This window comes from Lepidothrix coronata, unplaced genomic scaffold (assembly GCF_001604755.1).
Source record: "Lepidothrix coronata isolate B3197 unplaced genomic scaffold, Lepidothrix_coronata-1.0 Scaffold225, whole genome shotgun sequence".
Taxonomy (NCBI): Eukaryota; Metazoa; Chordata; class Aves; order Passeriformes; family Pipridae; genus Lepidothrix; species Lepidothrix coronata.
The window spans coordinates 1,244,611-1,261,262 of record NW_016690405.1 but is presented as its reverse complement, the minus strand read 5'-3'; the positions used below and the strand labels follow the sequence as shown (position 1 = coordinate 1,261,262).

General features: G+C 37.3%; 1 protein-coding gene across 1 annotated transcript in view; it reads left to right on the top strand.

Annotated features, from left to right (window-relative positions):
• Positions 1-16,217, top strand: part of IL1RAPL1 (interleukin 1 receptor accessory protein like 1) — a gene marked incomplete at its 5' end in the record, with an annotated part of 30,257 nt that extends 14,040 nt beyond the window's left edge. The window contains 2 exons of the mRNA XM_017833924.1: positions 13,323-13,493; positions 14,208-16,217. Of these exons, the coding sequence (XP_017689413.1) occupies positions 13,323-13,493; positions 14,208-14,926 (890 nt within the window). The remainder of the gene's footprint in view (positions 1-13,322; positions 13,494-14,207) is intronic.
• Positions 16,218-16,652: the final 435 nt, after the last annotated feature.

The window sequence follows — 16,652 nt, the reverse complement described above, 5'->3', positions numbered from 1 at the left end:
GGAGTGTCCTCCCTAATTGTATTCAACAGAGAGGTAGAGGCTGAAGTGAATCTCAATTTACTGCTTGTTTAAACTGATCCATTTCAATAAACTGTACTGAGTGTTTGGGAATGTACCCAGCAGTTCTTGTTCTTGAGTTCATTTACTTAATCACTGAGAGAGCTGCTAATGGTCATTAAAGTTGTTCTGTGATTCAAGGACACCCAGACTTAACAAAAGTAATTCTCAATGTGTGCACCAGCTCTGTCAAACATATACATGCATTTTCTTTTCTTCTCTTTTTAAGCACTGAAGAAAAAGGTCTTATTTACCTCTAGCCTTACTAATCAAAATTGCTGTTGTACAGTGAACAGCTAACTGGGTTGAGCTGGAGGGTCTGGTTAATTAGATTTGATTTCTCAGGTCAGAGTTCCTGACATTTTGTGCTACCACTATGTCTTTGGTGACAGGACCTTAGTTTCTACAGAAATACTAATAAAAGTTATTTTACAGTTCCAGGTAACAGCTTGTAGGCAGAAGCCACTGTGAAATATAAAAACAAATATATACTGATAAACAAGTGATGGCCAAATCTGTCACTGATAAGGGAGAAGAGCAACAGCAGAATTACAAGTCATTATATAAGAAAAGAATTCCATAATAAACTCGCTCGGGAATGACCCATTTCTGCCTTCCATATAAAAATGCACAAGCATTCAAAATAGAAAATGCTCAAAACAACAAGCCCAAGAACATCAGAACATTTTGTAACCTTCTAGAGGATTTACAAAAAGATGCATTAATATAGCAGCTCAGTGGGGAAAAAAAAAGTCAGGTTATTATATTTATTTTACAGAGAAGGAAACTGAGGCCCAGAGGGACTGTGAGTCATGGAGGATTTTGACAGACACTTTCTTTTTTATCTTTTTTTTTTTTTTCAGAAACTGAGATCCACTCCTCTCTACAAACCAGCTGCCAGTTTAAATGGGCATGCTTACTTGCATAAATTGTGTGAATTTAATAGTCATATGCAGAAATAGTGACTTAAAATAATAATAGTTTAAATAGATGAAATTTAATGTTTTCTCAGTATCAGTAATTCTTACTTTTATAGCTGTCATTTATCTTTATCTCAAATCATTCCAATTCATTTGCAAACTTACTCTGCCAGGTGTTATACTCTTGTCTCTGTCTTGTCCCATCCCAGACATTGGTCACCTGGGAACAACAATGCTTGAATCATACATTTTAAACATTTTAAAAAAAACCCGTGACCTCTAAAGGGTACTATTCTGTGATTCAAAAGAAGGAAAACCAATATCCATTCAGTTTATTCTTTTGAGCAAAGGTCACTATTATAGAAGGTCAAGCACGGATTCTCCTTAGAAGACCAATGCAAATACTGATAGATTGGATGCTAAACCATGGCAATACAAGAAGAAAAATACTATTTACAGGTTGCTAATGAAAACATTGAGCTTCTACTGTGTTCAATGTACTAGCAACACAGATAAAACCCATTGTGCCAATGAAGTGACTGCTGCTGGACGTTTTACTCCGTCTCTTCCACTTACAGTTGTACAAAAGAAAGAGGACAGAGAGAAAATGTCCCAAAGAAACCAAGCCATGGCTTGTGTAGAAATAAATTGCAGATATACACTGAGATCTTTTCCTTTGGCTTAGTTTGTTATTGACAGACACAAAATGCTGAACTCTCAAATCTTATTCTAACCACATCTCCTGTGGTGCAGCAGCAGAGTGCCCACATGCTATTCATAATTTACACCATGTTCTGTCATACTTCAGGACAGCCTGTAGATAAGGAAACATCAAATATAACAGTCATCTTTTACGTGCACTGTATTGTACCCAGAGAGGATTTGAAACACTTTAAAGGTGAAGTCCAATTAAAATTTTCAATTGAAAATCTCTTTTAAAATTCAATGCTTCATTTCTTTCCTGATCAGAGAACAAGCCCTTCAGGATGTCAAATCTCATCACAATTTCTCTTTCCTTTCCAAACCTTAGACACATCAGTTTTTCTCAGGCTAACTAACACACATTTCCATGGGAGGCACGGGTAAGTGTGAGAAGTATTTGAAAACAAAGTGTTTAACCCTTACAGCTAATTCAACTGAAATTATTACTTTCTGTAGGGGTACTGCAGATTAAGCAATTGATCACAGCTGTTGATTCCTCATTTCTCTAATTTACAGCTTTGAATTCACTATTTTTTTTTCCTTATCCTAGGGACTAGACTCTCCTTCTGCTTTTTTCTCTCTCCTGCAAACACTGCAACTCTGTCCCGGGAATGGGAATTGAAGCCCCCTTTTTTGTTTTCATGGTTAATTCCCTGCCTTTCCTACTAATTTGGAATATAATAATTTTATCACTTCTCCTCTCACTCCATGCCTGTGCTTTCCAACAACATGGGAACTGACTCCACACCAGGGGATTACGTGATGGGCATGTGCTGTGTCCTTTAGTGCAGAGCAGCACAATGTGCTGGTTTAGTCAGGGCACCTCACCATGAACGTCTGACAGTTCCCCCTGGTAGCTGGAGCACACAGTCAAGAGAAACATTCTGACCCCTGGCAAAACAGCAGGTGTTTAGCATGACCTTGCATTTCAGAGCTATAACTCACCACTACCTGTTTGGTGGTCAGAAACTCCAAAATCTGTTTAAAAGGAAAAATTCAGTTTAATATCTCTCCGCATACATAGTAAAGATGGGACCCCGAAGTGCTATGGAAACAAAGAAATGTCCAGTACTATTCTGAAAACAACAAAATTTTCACAAATAGATACTACTGGGAACTTCAGAGGACTAATCATTGTCAAATGTCAGGCAACCTTTTTAGTTTTGCAGCTTTAAACTTAAAAGCTTATTTTAAAAAGCCTTGTCCATAAAGTACACTTTAGGGACTAACACGTTATTAGTGAAAGCCACTTCTAGAAGTGATGATTTCTTCTATTTTGCTGTACAATGAGATCCAACAAAAGGGATTTTTATACCATATTCATTCTCTGTGGAGTGTTTTAGCAGTTGCTTTTTATGTATTTTTGTCTTCCAAGGACCTTCTCTTGCTGTCGTTCCGAGTTTTTAAATGACTTTTTGAAAAAAGTGTAGTACTTTAACTAATAGAGAAGAGTGAAAATTCAAATAACTATTTACAAGTACCTGCTATCAACGCATGCCCTGACTTCTTTCCACCTTGCACTCGGTGACCTTAAAAGGCTATTTGTATCAGAAGAGGTATCACCACTGTATAGCAATCTGCTCTTTGTCTACATATGAGCTGACTTCTTGGCACCTTAAAATCAACGGAAACTTTCCCGTGATTTCACCTGGGACAACTTTCTCCTTTGTTATACTGTTTCTGCTCGCCAAATCATGCAAGGATCAGTCCCCAGGCATCACAACAGGCACAGTGAGGGTGGAGGGAGGGGATTCAGACCACTTCTCTAAGTAGAGCCAGTTTTGATGCTGCCTTAGAGTGGACAGGAGGCTCAAAGTAACCAAAATAGCTATCTTCAATTTTTTCTTGCCATTTCAAGACCTGACAGGTTCCAGGGTATATGCGGATGCCAGTTTTAAGCTACGTTATAAGGATAAATCCAGAAGTCTACAGATGACAGGCTGAAAACCATTGAACATGGTCAGATAGGCAAAATTACTCAAAATCATGAACTTCTACATGTGTTTACATTCCAAATTCCAGTTTCAGAGGAAAGAGCATATGGCACAGTTATCAATAGAAACAGTTTACAGGCATCTTCCCCTACCATTACCTGGGTCCATTAGTAATCATTTAAATTGATGGAAGTTTTTGTATGAAGGTGTTAATAAGAAAGGATGACACCATCCTAAAAGAAAAAAAAAAAAAAGATTAGGACGCTGGCAAAAAAGTAGCAACTAAAGACACAGTCTGACCAAATGTGTTGCAAATAGTTTTGTAATGGAATTCACATAAATATCCTTTCTCACAGCTATGCTGATTAGAAGTCAAGCTTAAGGCTCAAGAAAAAATAAAAGCTGTAGGCAGCTGATAACTAGAAAGTGAGAGCTTTGCTTAACTGCTTACATGATGACCTTCACAAAGATTCTTGGTGTCTTTAAGCCCCATCAACTATTTTTCCTGTTGGTCAGGAGCTCACCATGGTGTTCTCAGTCTCATTCTCAGCTTTTTTTGCCATGGAAACCTTGGTGAATTTAAGGATGACACAGCCTCTGTGCACCTGAGGTGCCAGCAGGGAAGGCAACCAGGCCCAGGCCTGAGAAGTTTCTCTGAGTTTCACTTTCAGTTCTGAAAGTGGCTACTTTTATTAATTTATTTATGTAGGTTTTTTTTTTTTTTATTTCCACCACATTGTTGAAATAAAACTAAGCACTCCTCATGAGATTAAAATGTGCCACTGCTGAGCTCTCTCAGTTCAGGAAATCTTGTTTGGATTTCGTATATGACATCTTTACTGACTATTTCATGGCTGGGATGGCTGCCCTTTCTTGAGAGATGAGTTTCTACTCTTGCTGAGGGGAAGCAAATCAATGCTCAAATTAGGAGATTGATGAAAGTCTTTCTTCCTTGATGTCTCTGTTCCACCTGGGAGTCCTTAAGTAATCACGATTTTTGTCCTTGCTATCATTTAGCTGCAAAAGACTATCAAGGTTCATGGATAAAACCTATGGGATTGCCCACATAATATCTTATTAACTGCCCAGGACAAGAGCAGGCAACATATACTTCTCAGTGGCTTCCTGGGTTTCATCCCAGTGAGGCTCTTAAGCAGCAAGGAATGGTAATGCTTGGAGATTCTTAAGGTTTCTGTATGAATAAGTTGTTAACTTCCAAATATAACTTTTACAATTGGTTTAAGCACCGTCAAAGCAGTTGTGTTAATAATTATGCTATGCAGGTATAGCAAGAGTGAAATTACTGCTGAAGTTAGTGACTTTGCAATTACAGAATCTTCCCTGGGGACCCACAAAATAAGTTTGCAATAGCAACCTCACCACTTGCTTATGTATTCTTATTGGCTATTGGAAAATTGTGGTGATAAGAAATCCTGCTCTATGAATATCAATTTAAAATTCTATTAAAATCACCTGAGAAAAATGGAGCTTTCTTCTTTCTAAATATTACTGGTTAAAAAAATGGATTTTCCTGTTATTTAATTACAATTTTATTGCTGGAAAACTGCTTCTCTTCTTGTTTATGCCATTTATTTATATCTGAAATGCCATTCAAACAATAAAAACTCAATTTATGTCTCCACTGAATATGGCGTTTTCTAGATTCTGTGCATGAGACATGCTAATTCAAAGGAAAATTCCTGCTTTTTTCTCTCTTCCTATTTCATAGTATCTGAACTATATCTGTAATACACATATATCTTAAAAAATAAAATAAAATATCACCAAGAACATCTTTAGATTCCAAACTAAGAGATCGTTACAGGTTAGAAAGTTTGGATTTAAAGTAGAAAAAAAAAAAGACTACCATATATGAATTGGTGAAGACTGAGATACCTCCTGTTGCTCAACCAGCTTTCTAAGCTTTGAAGATTTTTTTTTATTGAAGGACAAATCATGTTGCAGATTTCTGAGGCAGGTGAGATGAACACAGCATACTGGCATCTGATTTCAAGAATCATAGATTGAAAGCCTGTTTCCCAGCTATTTCTCCCTTGATTTTGTTTATATTTGTAGTGCTTTACTTAACTTTTTGCTGTTGATCAAGGCTGTCTTAGCTCCGGTTTTCAAAATCCTTTACACAGGCCTAAGAAACAAGTGCTGTTGCTAAGATAACAGATCTAAGAAATATATCTAAAATTAAGCATGTAATTTATACAGGTTGTTGCTTTAAATAGGCAACATGTTAGCAAAGGCATATAGTGCTTTTGGAAAACTCCACAAAAGAGTATGGCATAATAAACACTCAAAGAAAAGCACCAAGATCAGTGTTTACAGAGCCATTGTGCTGTCTACTCTCTTATATGGTTCCGAATCATGGGTCATCTACCGCCACCACCTGCGTCTCCTAGAACGCTTCCATCAGCGCTGCCTCCGTAAGATCCTAAACATCCACTGGTCAGATTATGTGACCAATACATCTGTTCTAGAACAAGCGGCTGTCACAAGTATTGAGGCCATGTTACTGAGAACGCAGCTGCAATGGGCAGGGCACGTCTCCAGGATGAAGGATCACCGCCTCCCTAAGATCTTGCTTTATGGTGAACTTGCCACTGGCTGCCGCATGAGAGGAGCCCTGAAGAGAAGATACAAGGACTCCCTGAAACAACATCTCAACCTTGGCCATATTGATCATCTTAACTGGTCTACTCTGGCCTCATATTGGGAGGCCTGGAGACACACCATCTATAACACTGCCGTTTCCTTTGAGAACGCACGCAGGATCACTCTCGAGGAGAAAAGGCAACGCAGAAAGAACCGTGTCCTGCTGAATACACCACCTAAGGAGTCTTTCTGCTGTGCCTTTTGCAATTGGACATGTCTATCTCGTATTGGCCTCATAAACCACCAGCGTGCCTGTAACAAACTTGGATAGAGCCTTCCCAAATCTTCGTTCGCGAAGCCCAGCCATGATGATGATGATGCTTTATATTGTTTGTTTTATTGAATTAGGACCATGATAAGCGCATTGTGTCTTGACAGCTTTTATTAAGAAATTTCTTTAATATAGAAAAAAACTATATCTTTTCATTTTCAGAGTTTACATTACACTCTTTTTTGTGTTTCTTTCTGCTTTTTAATACAGTAGCTAATTTCTTTCAGTCTTTCAGAGATAACTACTATGCTATGCTAAATTTCCAGCTGTGTAGTTGTCATTCAGTCTTTCAATATCTACTAATAATACTTTTTTTCTTAGTTTGGTGTTTGACTTGAAAACAAATCATAGTAACCAAGAGAATAATTTAAATTCATTATTTTTTAATATTCTGAAACCCTTATAAGGACTTCTGAGTTTTCATATCTGTCAGGAGCAACTTCTGATATTAATGTTTCATCAGGTTTTTATATTGAATCTACAGTGTCTTCAATCGCAGTGATAAACTTAAGCTTTCATGTTAATGAGAATATTGAGAAACATTTGAAATGTACTCTTCATTTAGTTAGGAACACAAAATCAGACTAAATATAAGATAAAATATCCTTTAATAATAAGTTATTCAGTTTAAATATATAATATTCTATCTTATGTACCTATCAATGACATTTTTTAGCTGTAATTTTAGAAAACCAGGGAAAATATAACTTACAGAGAGAATTTATTTTGGACTTGAAATCATATCACTCTATTACTTTTTGGCTGGATTTTTATCTACCAGGAATCACTCCTAATTTTCAAGAAACATTCAATGCAGCATTAATATCTTGGGATTTTCATAAATGTTCATATAGAATCAACTTTGAAATTGGCATTTATTTTATTTTTTCAAGTTCTTTAGGCTTCCAAAATTCAATATGGTTTCATGGAGTTTAAAAAAAAAATTAAAAAAAAAGGAAAAAAGAAACAATTGACTTAATAGTTTTATAAACCTGCCAATTAGGACAATGAACTTTGTATTTTTTCCTGGTCTATGATGTGCTGAGAAGACTCCAGATCCTCTTTAGAAGTGATTACATTCCTTTAAGCTCTTCCCCAGTGTTGCATTTACAAAATTTCTCTCTAATTCAACATTGCTCACTCTACACAATGATATGAACTATCACAGAGAATGCTGCACTTAACAAATACTTTGCCATGGAAAAAAGTTGTGTGGATAGTTTTTAGTTTTTACTAGCATTAAAGGGCTTGACATTTATAAATAATAGAAAATGTTACAGTGAGCTTCATAAGCAACAGTAAATAGTGTGAGGAAAAGCATAAGTATTTTTAAAGACCTAAGATTTGGGCATTTTACTCAACCAAGCATTTAAAGTATATTTTTTCATTATACTAAGGGTGAACACTATGACAACATGTATCTTAAATGTGGCCCCACAAATAACAAAACAAATACAGATTAAGAAATACCATAACTTTGAAGCAAATACAGTCTCTGGGGAATTTTTAAAGATACTTTGCAGCCTTTCCTGAACACAGGGTGGTTTTTTAAAGACAAAAGCTTCCTGCATCAGTTTGGCTCCAGCTCCCTGCAGCACTTGGAAGAATCCAGTCTGTCATTTCCCCTTGAAATCCTGAAACTCTGAGTTAAATCAGCCCATTGCTCCTGAACTCCTGTGCTGAGTATCCAAGTATGTACGAGGCTGGAATGCTCTCTGTTGGAGGAGAGGAATCACCTCTCCAGTTCCCTCTTGACCTGGAAATGGAAGATCTGCCAAACATGTTGCTGGGTACGTTAAGCTGCGGAGCAGCCCATACAGGGTCAGCTGCATTCACTGCACTGAATGTTTCTGAAGGCACTGCTAAGTGCTCTGGAGGATTTCAGGATGCACAGAGACATGGGCTGACCCCGCCATCTGGGTCTTAGAGCTTCATTGAAATATTATTCACTATGAAATATGATGTTGTGTGATTTCTCTTTGTTTTGCTCTATTAATGTGTCTTGTGCTAAAGTGTATCATGCCAGCTAAAAGTCAGAATTTGTCGTCAGCTTGAACATGGCTGGTAAGAAAAAAACTGACTCTAGGAAGTGTTTTTTATTATTTTTCATTTTTTATGTATATATATAATTTTTCTGTGTCCCATTAGCAGAAATATCTGCAATGTTTAAGGTTTAATAAACCCTCAAAGGCCCAGACTGCTGGCTTCTTGCCAGTGCAACATGGAAATCATTAGAAAACATGTACATCTATAATGCAAATTCAAAGTTGAATCTGTTTGGTGGTCCCTGTAGAAGAGGAAGTTTTATCTATCTTTCTGTAGGCACCAGTATATAATTTCTTCTTGTGTAGCTGTTAAGAGAGCATGCATACAGATGAGTTCTTAGATGTCTGATAGCAATTTACTTACCCAAAGATCCTATTTGCATGTGAGAAAGTAGATGCATACAGAGTCCAGGTTTTGTTTTATGCTTACATTGAGCCTTTAAGTCACTGCTGCTGAGCGCATCCTTGGAATAATGAGCAGCATTTGCAACTTCTTCCCCTAAAAATTTATATCACTTCTGCTGGATTAACTCTATAGAAAGTTACAGGGAGTATGATAATGTATTCTGCATTTGGATGAGTACCAAAAGCAACGGACAGCATTGAAGAATGCATGTTGCAATGATGAAACAAGTGCTTTGGCTAAAATCCTTGTCCATGAAATGAAGTAATGGTTCTGTGTGTTACTAATGAAGCTGAGATTTGACCCTCGGTGTTTACCCCTAAGATCTATCCAAACAATTTTTTCAGACCTGTGGCTGAGTGCAGCTCCGTAATCATTACTGAGTCCTTGCTTTTAATTCCATAGAATGGGTAAAATTATATGGCAAAGTTTGTACCTCACAGTCTGTTTTGCCCCAGCTCTTGCAGTACCAGTATTTTTGGGCTGACTGAAACATTTGTAGACTGAATGCATCACAGCTTGAGCACAGGTTGTATATTACCTTATTGTGATGAACTAATCCAGAGCTTCCATGTACTGTCATGGTTGTCTGCAGTACAATAACACAGGACTTTTTTACATAGAGTCTGGTTGAATTTGGTCATGCAAGGTGTACTTTGGGATTTATTTCAATATTTTCAATTAATGGGTAAAACAAAACCTCACAGAAATGGTAGCTGTTGAGTTGAATTGCTCTGTCCTAGCTGGTTACTACCTGTAGGCCTAAGAAAGCAGCTACAAACCATCTAACTGAAGAGAATTACTTGTCAAGTTAACAAAGAACGGGAAGAGAAAACTTAATACACCAAAATGTTTCAAAGTATTACTGTTGCATGATATGGTATGTTATATTGAGCTGTGTTCACTAAATTAAAGAATAGCCATTACATAAATCAGCTCTGCAGCATACCTGGAAGCAGTCCAAGATTAACTTACTTTGATATGTTTCTGAAAAAAACAACCCTGAAATGGCTAAGTCATTTCAGATAAAAAAATATATTCAGATAATAGGTAATTTCTTTCAATCTTCATGAGAAAGAAAGCAAGTTTCAGATTAAATGATCAATTTCCCTGCCTTTGGTTATTAAAATGTATTTTTCTTAATAAGTGTTGAAAGAAAAAGTGAGTAACTATATTTCAGTTTATTGCAGATGCACATAAGCCTAACAAAAACATCTTTGAAATAGTATCATCTATATCTAAAGCACAAGTGCAAGCAACAGTCAATCACATTTTCATTCCAAGGATTCTTGGATAGAAGACTTAATTGTTTGCTGATGAACAGAAATAAGGAGATTGTCATTTTAAAGAAAATCTTAGTTTATCACCAGCCTTGTTTTGAATTTGGATTTTTGTACTGTAATTCTGACACTGAATATTAGATCCAACCAGTATCTGAACATATCGCAGAGGCAAATCTGTAAATATCACTCTACATAATAGTATGAGTAATAATATCAAGTCCTTTATGCCTTGATATGTGATTTGGATCAGATTAGAAGTTTTCTGGTGACATGTTTTTTTCTTGGAAAAGGCAGATATGTTGACATATTTTCATGGGTAAAGTACTTGTTTGAGTTAATGTTCAAGAAAACATGAAGTTGTGATGGGCTGCTTGCTTGTTGGGAGTCTGGGGCCACCTGGATGCATTGCTTGAGAAGGAAAGCAGCTGAAGAGCAAAGGGTTTGAGAGTAAAGTCAAAGCCTCCTGCTTTCATGTGACATGGCCAGGAAGATTGGCAAGATGTGAATTCCAGCTCCCAGATTATAACCAGCAGTGAGACCTGGATGTCTGCAGACTCCTATTTCTACTTTTCAGTCCATTGGGACAGCACACTGAAAAACACAAATTAAGATCAGAAATGTTCTTTAGAATGTAAGCGTCAGTCCCTCCCATTACAAAGAGGAGTAGCTGGGACCATTGAGCTAAGAAGACCCTGCTGTAGTCCTTAAAATATTTCACAGAGTTGGCAATGTGTGACGAATAATTTTAATCAGCCAAAAACAGGCTAATATATGTGAACATCCTCTGTGTATCCCATACATTTTACATTTTGCAAATTGTCTGCTTCTGCCAGTATGTCAGCCTATCAGATAACAAAACTACCACATAAGGTAGTTCTGCTGTAAATTGAATGTTTTACTTTTCATCAAAGAAAGTTTAAAAAAACAGATGGAGAGTATAAGAGCTCATGGAAACCATTGTAATAATGCATCTAACAGTTTCCTGAACAAGACTACACATCCTGCTGGATTGGGGTTTGAATAAATTCATGGTTGTCTGAACCCATCTGAGTAGACATACCCTAGATCCTCACCATTCTTTGCCCTTCAAATACCAATAAATCTAGGGAGAAAAGCTATCCCTATGATACAGGATAATGCAACTGTAGTTAGTGGAAATGCTAGAACCTCCTTGATATGAAAACTGTGTACTTCAAATAAGTGCATTAGTGCATAGCACAAATATTTTTCCCTCCCAGTCATAACGTGGAAACCATTTAAACAGAAAACACTCTGAGCTTTTAAAACAGTTTGAATTCTGCATTATTTCTTATTATTTATCCCTTTGAAAAATTAAACATTCTCATCTTTACTCAAAGACTTTCAACAGAGCAACTTCTTTCCAGCATGTACTATGGTTATGACCGTTGTTGAGGTGACAATAGAAAATGATGTTGCAGCAGCATCATTTTGTGGTGTTTTTGCAATTTCCCCACTTATTTGTTGATCTCACTGTGTGTTAACTCTGTTGCTGGGTTAACATTATTCTAACGTAGAAATAAAAACCTGCTGTGTAATCTCTCATGCTTGATCCAATCAATGTTATTTTAAGGTATGGTCAAAGGCACAAGACATTTGTCTGCCAGTAAAGAACGTGTTTTCACAAATATTCCAAAATAAAACAATGGAAAGTGTGAATCATAGAAGGCAATTCTCCTCTTTTTCTTATTTTTCTGTTTTTGATGTTGTTGTTGTTGTTGTTGTTGTTTTTATTTGTTTTAGGGTTTTTTTCTGTGGATATAAAAGTCCAACATCACACAAAAGATGTGCAGGAAGTTTGAAAGTTATAACAGTACAACCAAGTTTGTTTTGTCATCTGCAAAGATTAATGGGCGTAGTACACATGGTTGCTCAGAAGGGAGAGGGGACGGTTCAAGATTAGCACTGTTTCATTAATTCCATTTTTAGACTTTTTGCACTCACCTACAGTTGGCTTTTCTAAATAATGCTACCAGACTACAAAAAGGTGTAAAATGAAGAAAGGAGTGGTTCAATAAATAACTGAAGTCAACATTTACTGAATATAACATTACTTATGACACACAGTGTTTAGAGTATTTAATCAGATCTCTTTTAAAAGCAATTGATATTCTTGGTAGTCTGTGCATAATGTTGTCAAGAGAGTTCGAAGGATGTTAACATTTCATTACTCTTGTCATTGATTTTTCTCTGCTTTCTTCACAACAAAAGTCAAAACGTGACCTCTTATTCCACTGAATTAGTTCCAGAGCACTTGGCATTATTGACCTCCTAATGAAAATTAATGGCAACTCTTTTGATTCAGGCTTTCAATTAGGCACACCAAGCACATTTGAAAAACAGGCATGGTTATTCCTCATATTGAAGTGAAGTAACACACTATGAAGTGTACATTAATGCAACATTAAATTTGCAAATGTAAGTGCACAGAATTCAAGAGACTTAAACTGCATTATCTGGAGTTGATGCTGCAAAGATTTAAGCTTGGCAATAATTTCAGACCTGGAGAGCCAAAGAGTTTTACAAGGCAAGTTACACATACACTTAGAACACCACAGCTTCAGGTCCTAAATTTATACTAAAAGTCTGGCAAGATTTAAATGTTTTTACTATGCAGCAGAGACAATTGCACATTATCTTAGGTATCTCCATGATTTTCTTTCCCTCTTTAAAGCTAGAGAAGAATGCAAATTCTTTTCAGTGACTTTTGTGTTCATGAGCTGTCACTCTGCAGCTGAGTGGATTTCCTTCATCCAGATTCTTACACAAATGTTTGTGCACAAACTGACTTCTGTGTATGGATATGGACCCCTCCTTCCTTGCATCTGTGTAAATAAGGACTACTTCTACAGGAGGAAACAAGAAAGCTGAATGGATTCATATCTGGACATGGGGTGAAAGCTTACCTCTTTATCTAAACAGTTTCCTATTCTGGGAAAACTTTCCCAGAAATAACACCTGGGGAAATATCTGGGAAAGCTGCAAAAATAATGAATAAACTAACTTAATTTGTCTCTTTCCTTAGACAACAAAGACTATGATGCATATCTATCTTATACCAAAGTGGATCCTGATCAGTGGAATCAAGAAACTGGAGAAGAAGAAAGATTTGCTCTTGAGATCCTGCCAGATATGCTTGAAAAGCATTATGGATACAAGTTGTTCATCCCAGACAGAGATTTGATTCCCACAGGAAGTAAGTCATATCCTAATTCTTGTGTGTTTTCTGAACAGCCAATGCAGTGATTGCAGCGATTGTTTGAGTCTCTTTTCTATACCTACTCCTTCAGAATGCCGTCTTTTTTCCCTTGTCTTAGAGAGTGGCAAAGATAAGCCAACATACTTAATGTATATTTCCAAAATAAGAGGAACAGTCTCGTGGATATTTTTTAAACCTACAGCAAACTAGATACTAATTTGCAGGAGACAACACTGTTGTTGTATGTGGTGGGGTCATGGAAGGAAAAGCAGAATCTGGGCCTACCATACCCCACAGAGTATCATTTGAGTTTGAGACTGAGCTCCTAAAGCACATAGATGCTGCTCTGCAGTCTATCTGGGTGACTTTGCCTTTTTAAAATAAAAAATCATGATGGACACAAATGTTTCAATACAGATAATGATACACAATCCATAGCACAAGTGGGAGTAGATGTTTCTCAGGATCAAAGAATGCTTTAGGTTGGAAGGGGCCTCTGGAGGTCACCTTGTTCAACCTCCCTGCTCAAGCAGGGCCTTATAGAGCAGGTTGCCCAGGACCATGTTCTTCCAAGCCAGCCTGGCACATTTGCAAGTGATGTTTTTCAGTGAGAACTTCTGGGAGCAGGGATTTGCCTCTGTTGTTTTAGTAAGTCTGTGAGAGCAGACTGTTTTCTTAGATTGGTTTTTGAGCAGTTGTTTTGTTTTGTAGCCTACATTGAAGATGTGGCAAGATGTGTAGACCAAAGCAAGCGACTGATCATCGTCATGACTCCAAGTTATGTGGTAAGAAGAGGTTGGAGCATCTTTGAACTGGAAACAAGGCTTCGAAATATGTTAGTCACGGGAGAAATCAAAGTGATACTGATTGAATGCAGTGAACTACGAGGAGTTATGAACTACCAGGAGGTCGAGGCCCTAAAACATACCATCAAGCTCCTCACTGTCATTAAATGGCACGGACCAAAGTGCAACAAGTTGAATTCCAAGTTCTGGAAACGTTTACAGTACGAAATGCCTTTTAAGAGGATTGAACCCATCACAAATGAGCAGGTTTTAGATGTCAGTGAGCAGGGGCCCTTTGGGGAACTGCAGACAGTCTCCGCGATTTCCATGGCTGCTGCCACCTCTACCGCTCTTGCCACTGCCCATCCAGACCTGCGCTCCACCTTTCATAACACATATCACTCACAGATGCGCCAGAAACACTATTATCGAAGCTATGAATACGATGTACCTCCTGCCGGCACCCTGCCGCTTACCTCAATAGGTAACCAGCACACCTACTGCAACATCCCTATGACACTTATAAACGGGCAGCGGCCACAGACAAAAACTAACAGGGAGCAGAACCCAGAAGAGGCTCACACAAACAGTGCCATACTGCCCCTCCTGCCACGGGAGACCAGTATATCCAGTGTCATCTGGTGACCGAGATGCAAGGGGCCGTCAACCCCCTTGAATAGGAGCAGAGTCTGCAGTCTGGTGCCTGGAACTACATCCTCGACTGCTGCTGTTAAACATGCATTACAATCGATAACATACGAGGAAAAACAGGGTCTTGTACATATGTTTTTGCAATTTCTTTGTAGCATCAGTCTTCCTGTTTTACCCATGTCTCTTACCATTCACATTTTCGACTTTGTTTTATATGTCATTAGAATTTGTATATTTACATTTTTTTAAAAGAAGAGACTGCTGTATAGATAGGAAACTTTTTTGCTTCATTAGTATAGTTTTAGTTTTTTTGTTTGTTTGTTTTTAACCTCTCTTGGGAATGCTTGGACAAAGCTATGTTGATATCAGAAGCACCATCCATTTTGTTGGCCTGCCTAGCCTGATTCCTGAAGGTCATGCCTGCTGCAGCTCACTTCTTTTGGAGAGTATTTGTTTTTAGAAGGACCCCATCCCTCACTGAGAGCTCCAGTTTCATTTCTACTCCCGTAATGTGCACTGCTCCTTCCCTGCCCTTACAAAGACCCCAATTTGGGGTAACACTACAGTCTGATCATCTAACATGTAACTTGGTAGATACCTGCCAAACCACGGAATATACCCAATCTGTATGGGTTGCTTCACAGTAGTCACTACAGAGTGTGTAGAAACTAGAGCCAGTTTGTTTTTTGTTTTCTTGGGTTTGTTTTTTAATTATTATTTTATGAATGACTTGATTGTATTCCTTTTATAAATATAAAAGCAAACCCTATTTTTAACACATCCTGGAAAAGTATCAAAGTGGTTGTGGATTTTATTTTTCAAGCATTTATTTTTTTTCTTTTCCCCCTTTCTAAATCCTGCAAATGACGTCATTTGCAAATGTCAGGCAAGTAAGACAAGTGAGGCAATAGACACTGAAGTGCAGAGAGTCCTGCTGGTATGTACAGTGATGACTTCCAAACCAAAGGGGAATAAAAAGACAGTGTTGTAGACGGTTTGTCATTTTGTATTATAGAAAGTGTTATTTTCAAAAAAAGTAAGAGCAAAACATTATTTTGCTGTGGATTACAGAGTCCCCTTGTATTTTAATGTTCAAAAAAATTGTATTTGCTTTAAAATGCTATATTCAGGATTAAGAACTCTTCTTTCATTTGGTTTTAGCTTGTAACGATAAATAAAACTTTATTAATTTCAACATGATTTCAGTAAGAACTCAGGCAGAAAAAATGACATGATACCAGAAATATAATTGTTTTCAGAATAAACTTTATTTATACAAAATTAATATTTAAATCAGACCTGGAAGTATTAAAAACAATTTATTCACTTTAATGAATAAATAAATTAGTTTTATTTTTATGTATGATTCTATCTTTGAGGAGTTGCAAATAATGCATGTACCATGGTTGACAGGGAAGAAAAAACAAACCACCACTGTGTTTACATCCGGACATCTTTAAGACCAATTAAATAAGCACCTTGCTCATATTTATGTTTTAAATAATGGAAAAGTTCTTTCTGGTTTTAGAAAGAGAGAAGAGTGGTGCAGCTCTCCAACATATTCAGGCTAAGCTCTCTGCTAGTCCCTCCTAGCAGAAGCAGAAGTAGAGTTGCTGGCTGCAGCACACTGTCATGTAGTCATGGGTTTGATTTACCCAGGCAGAAATGTAACTGGTGTCCTGGCAAACAGGCCTTATGGTCTATTTATGTAATTAATTAG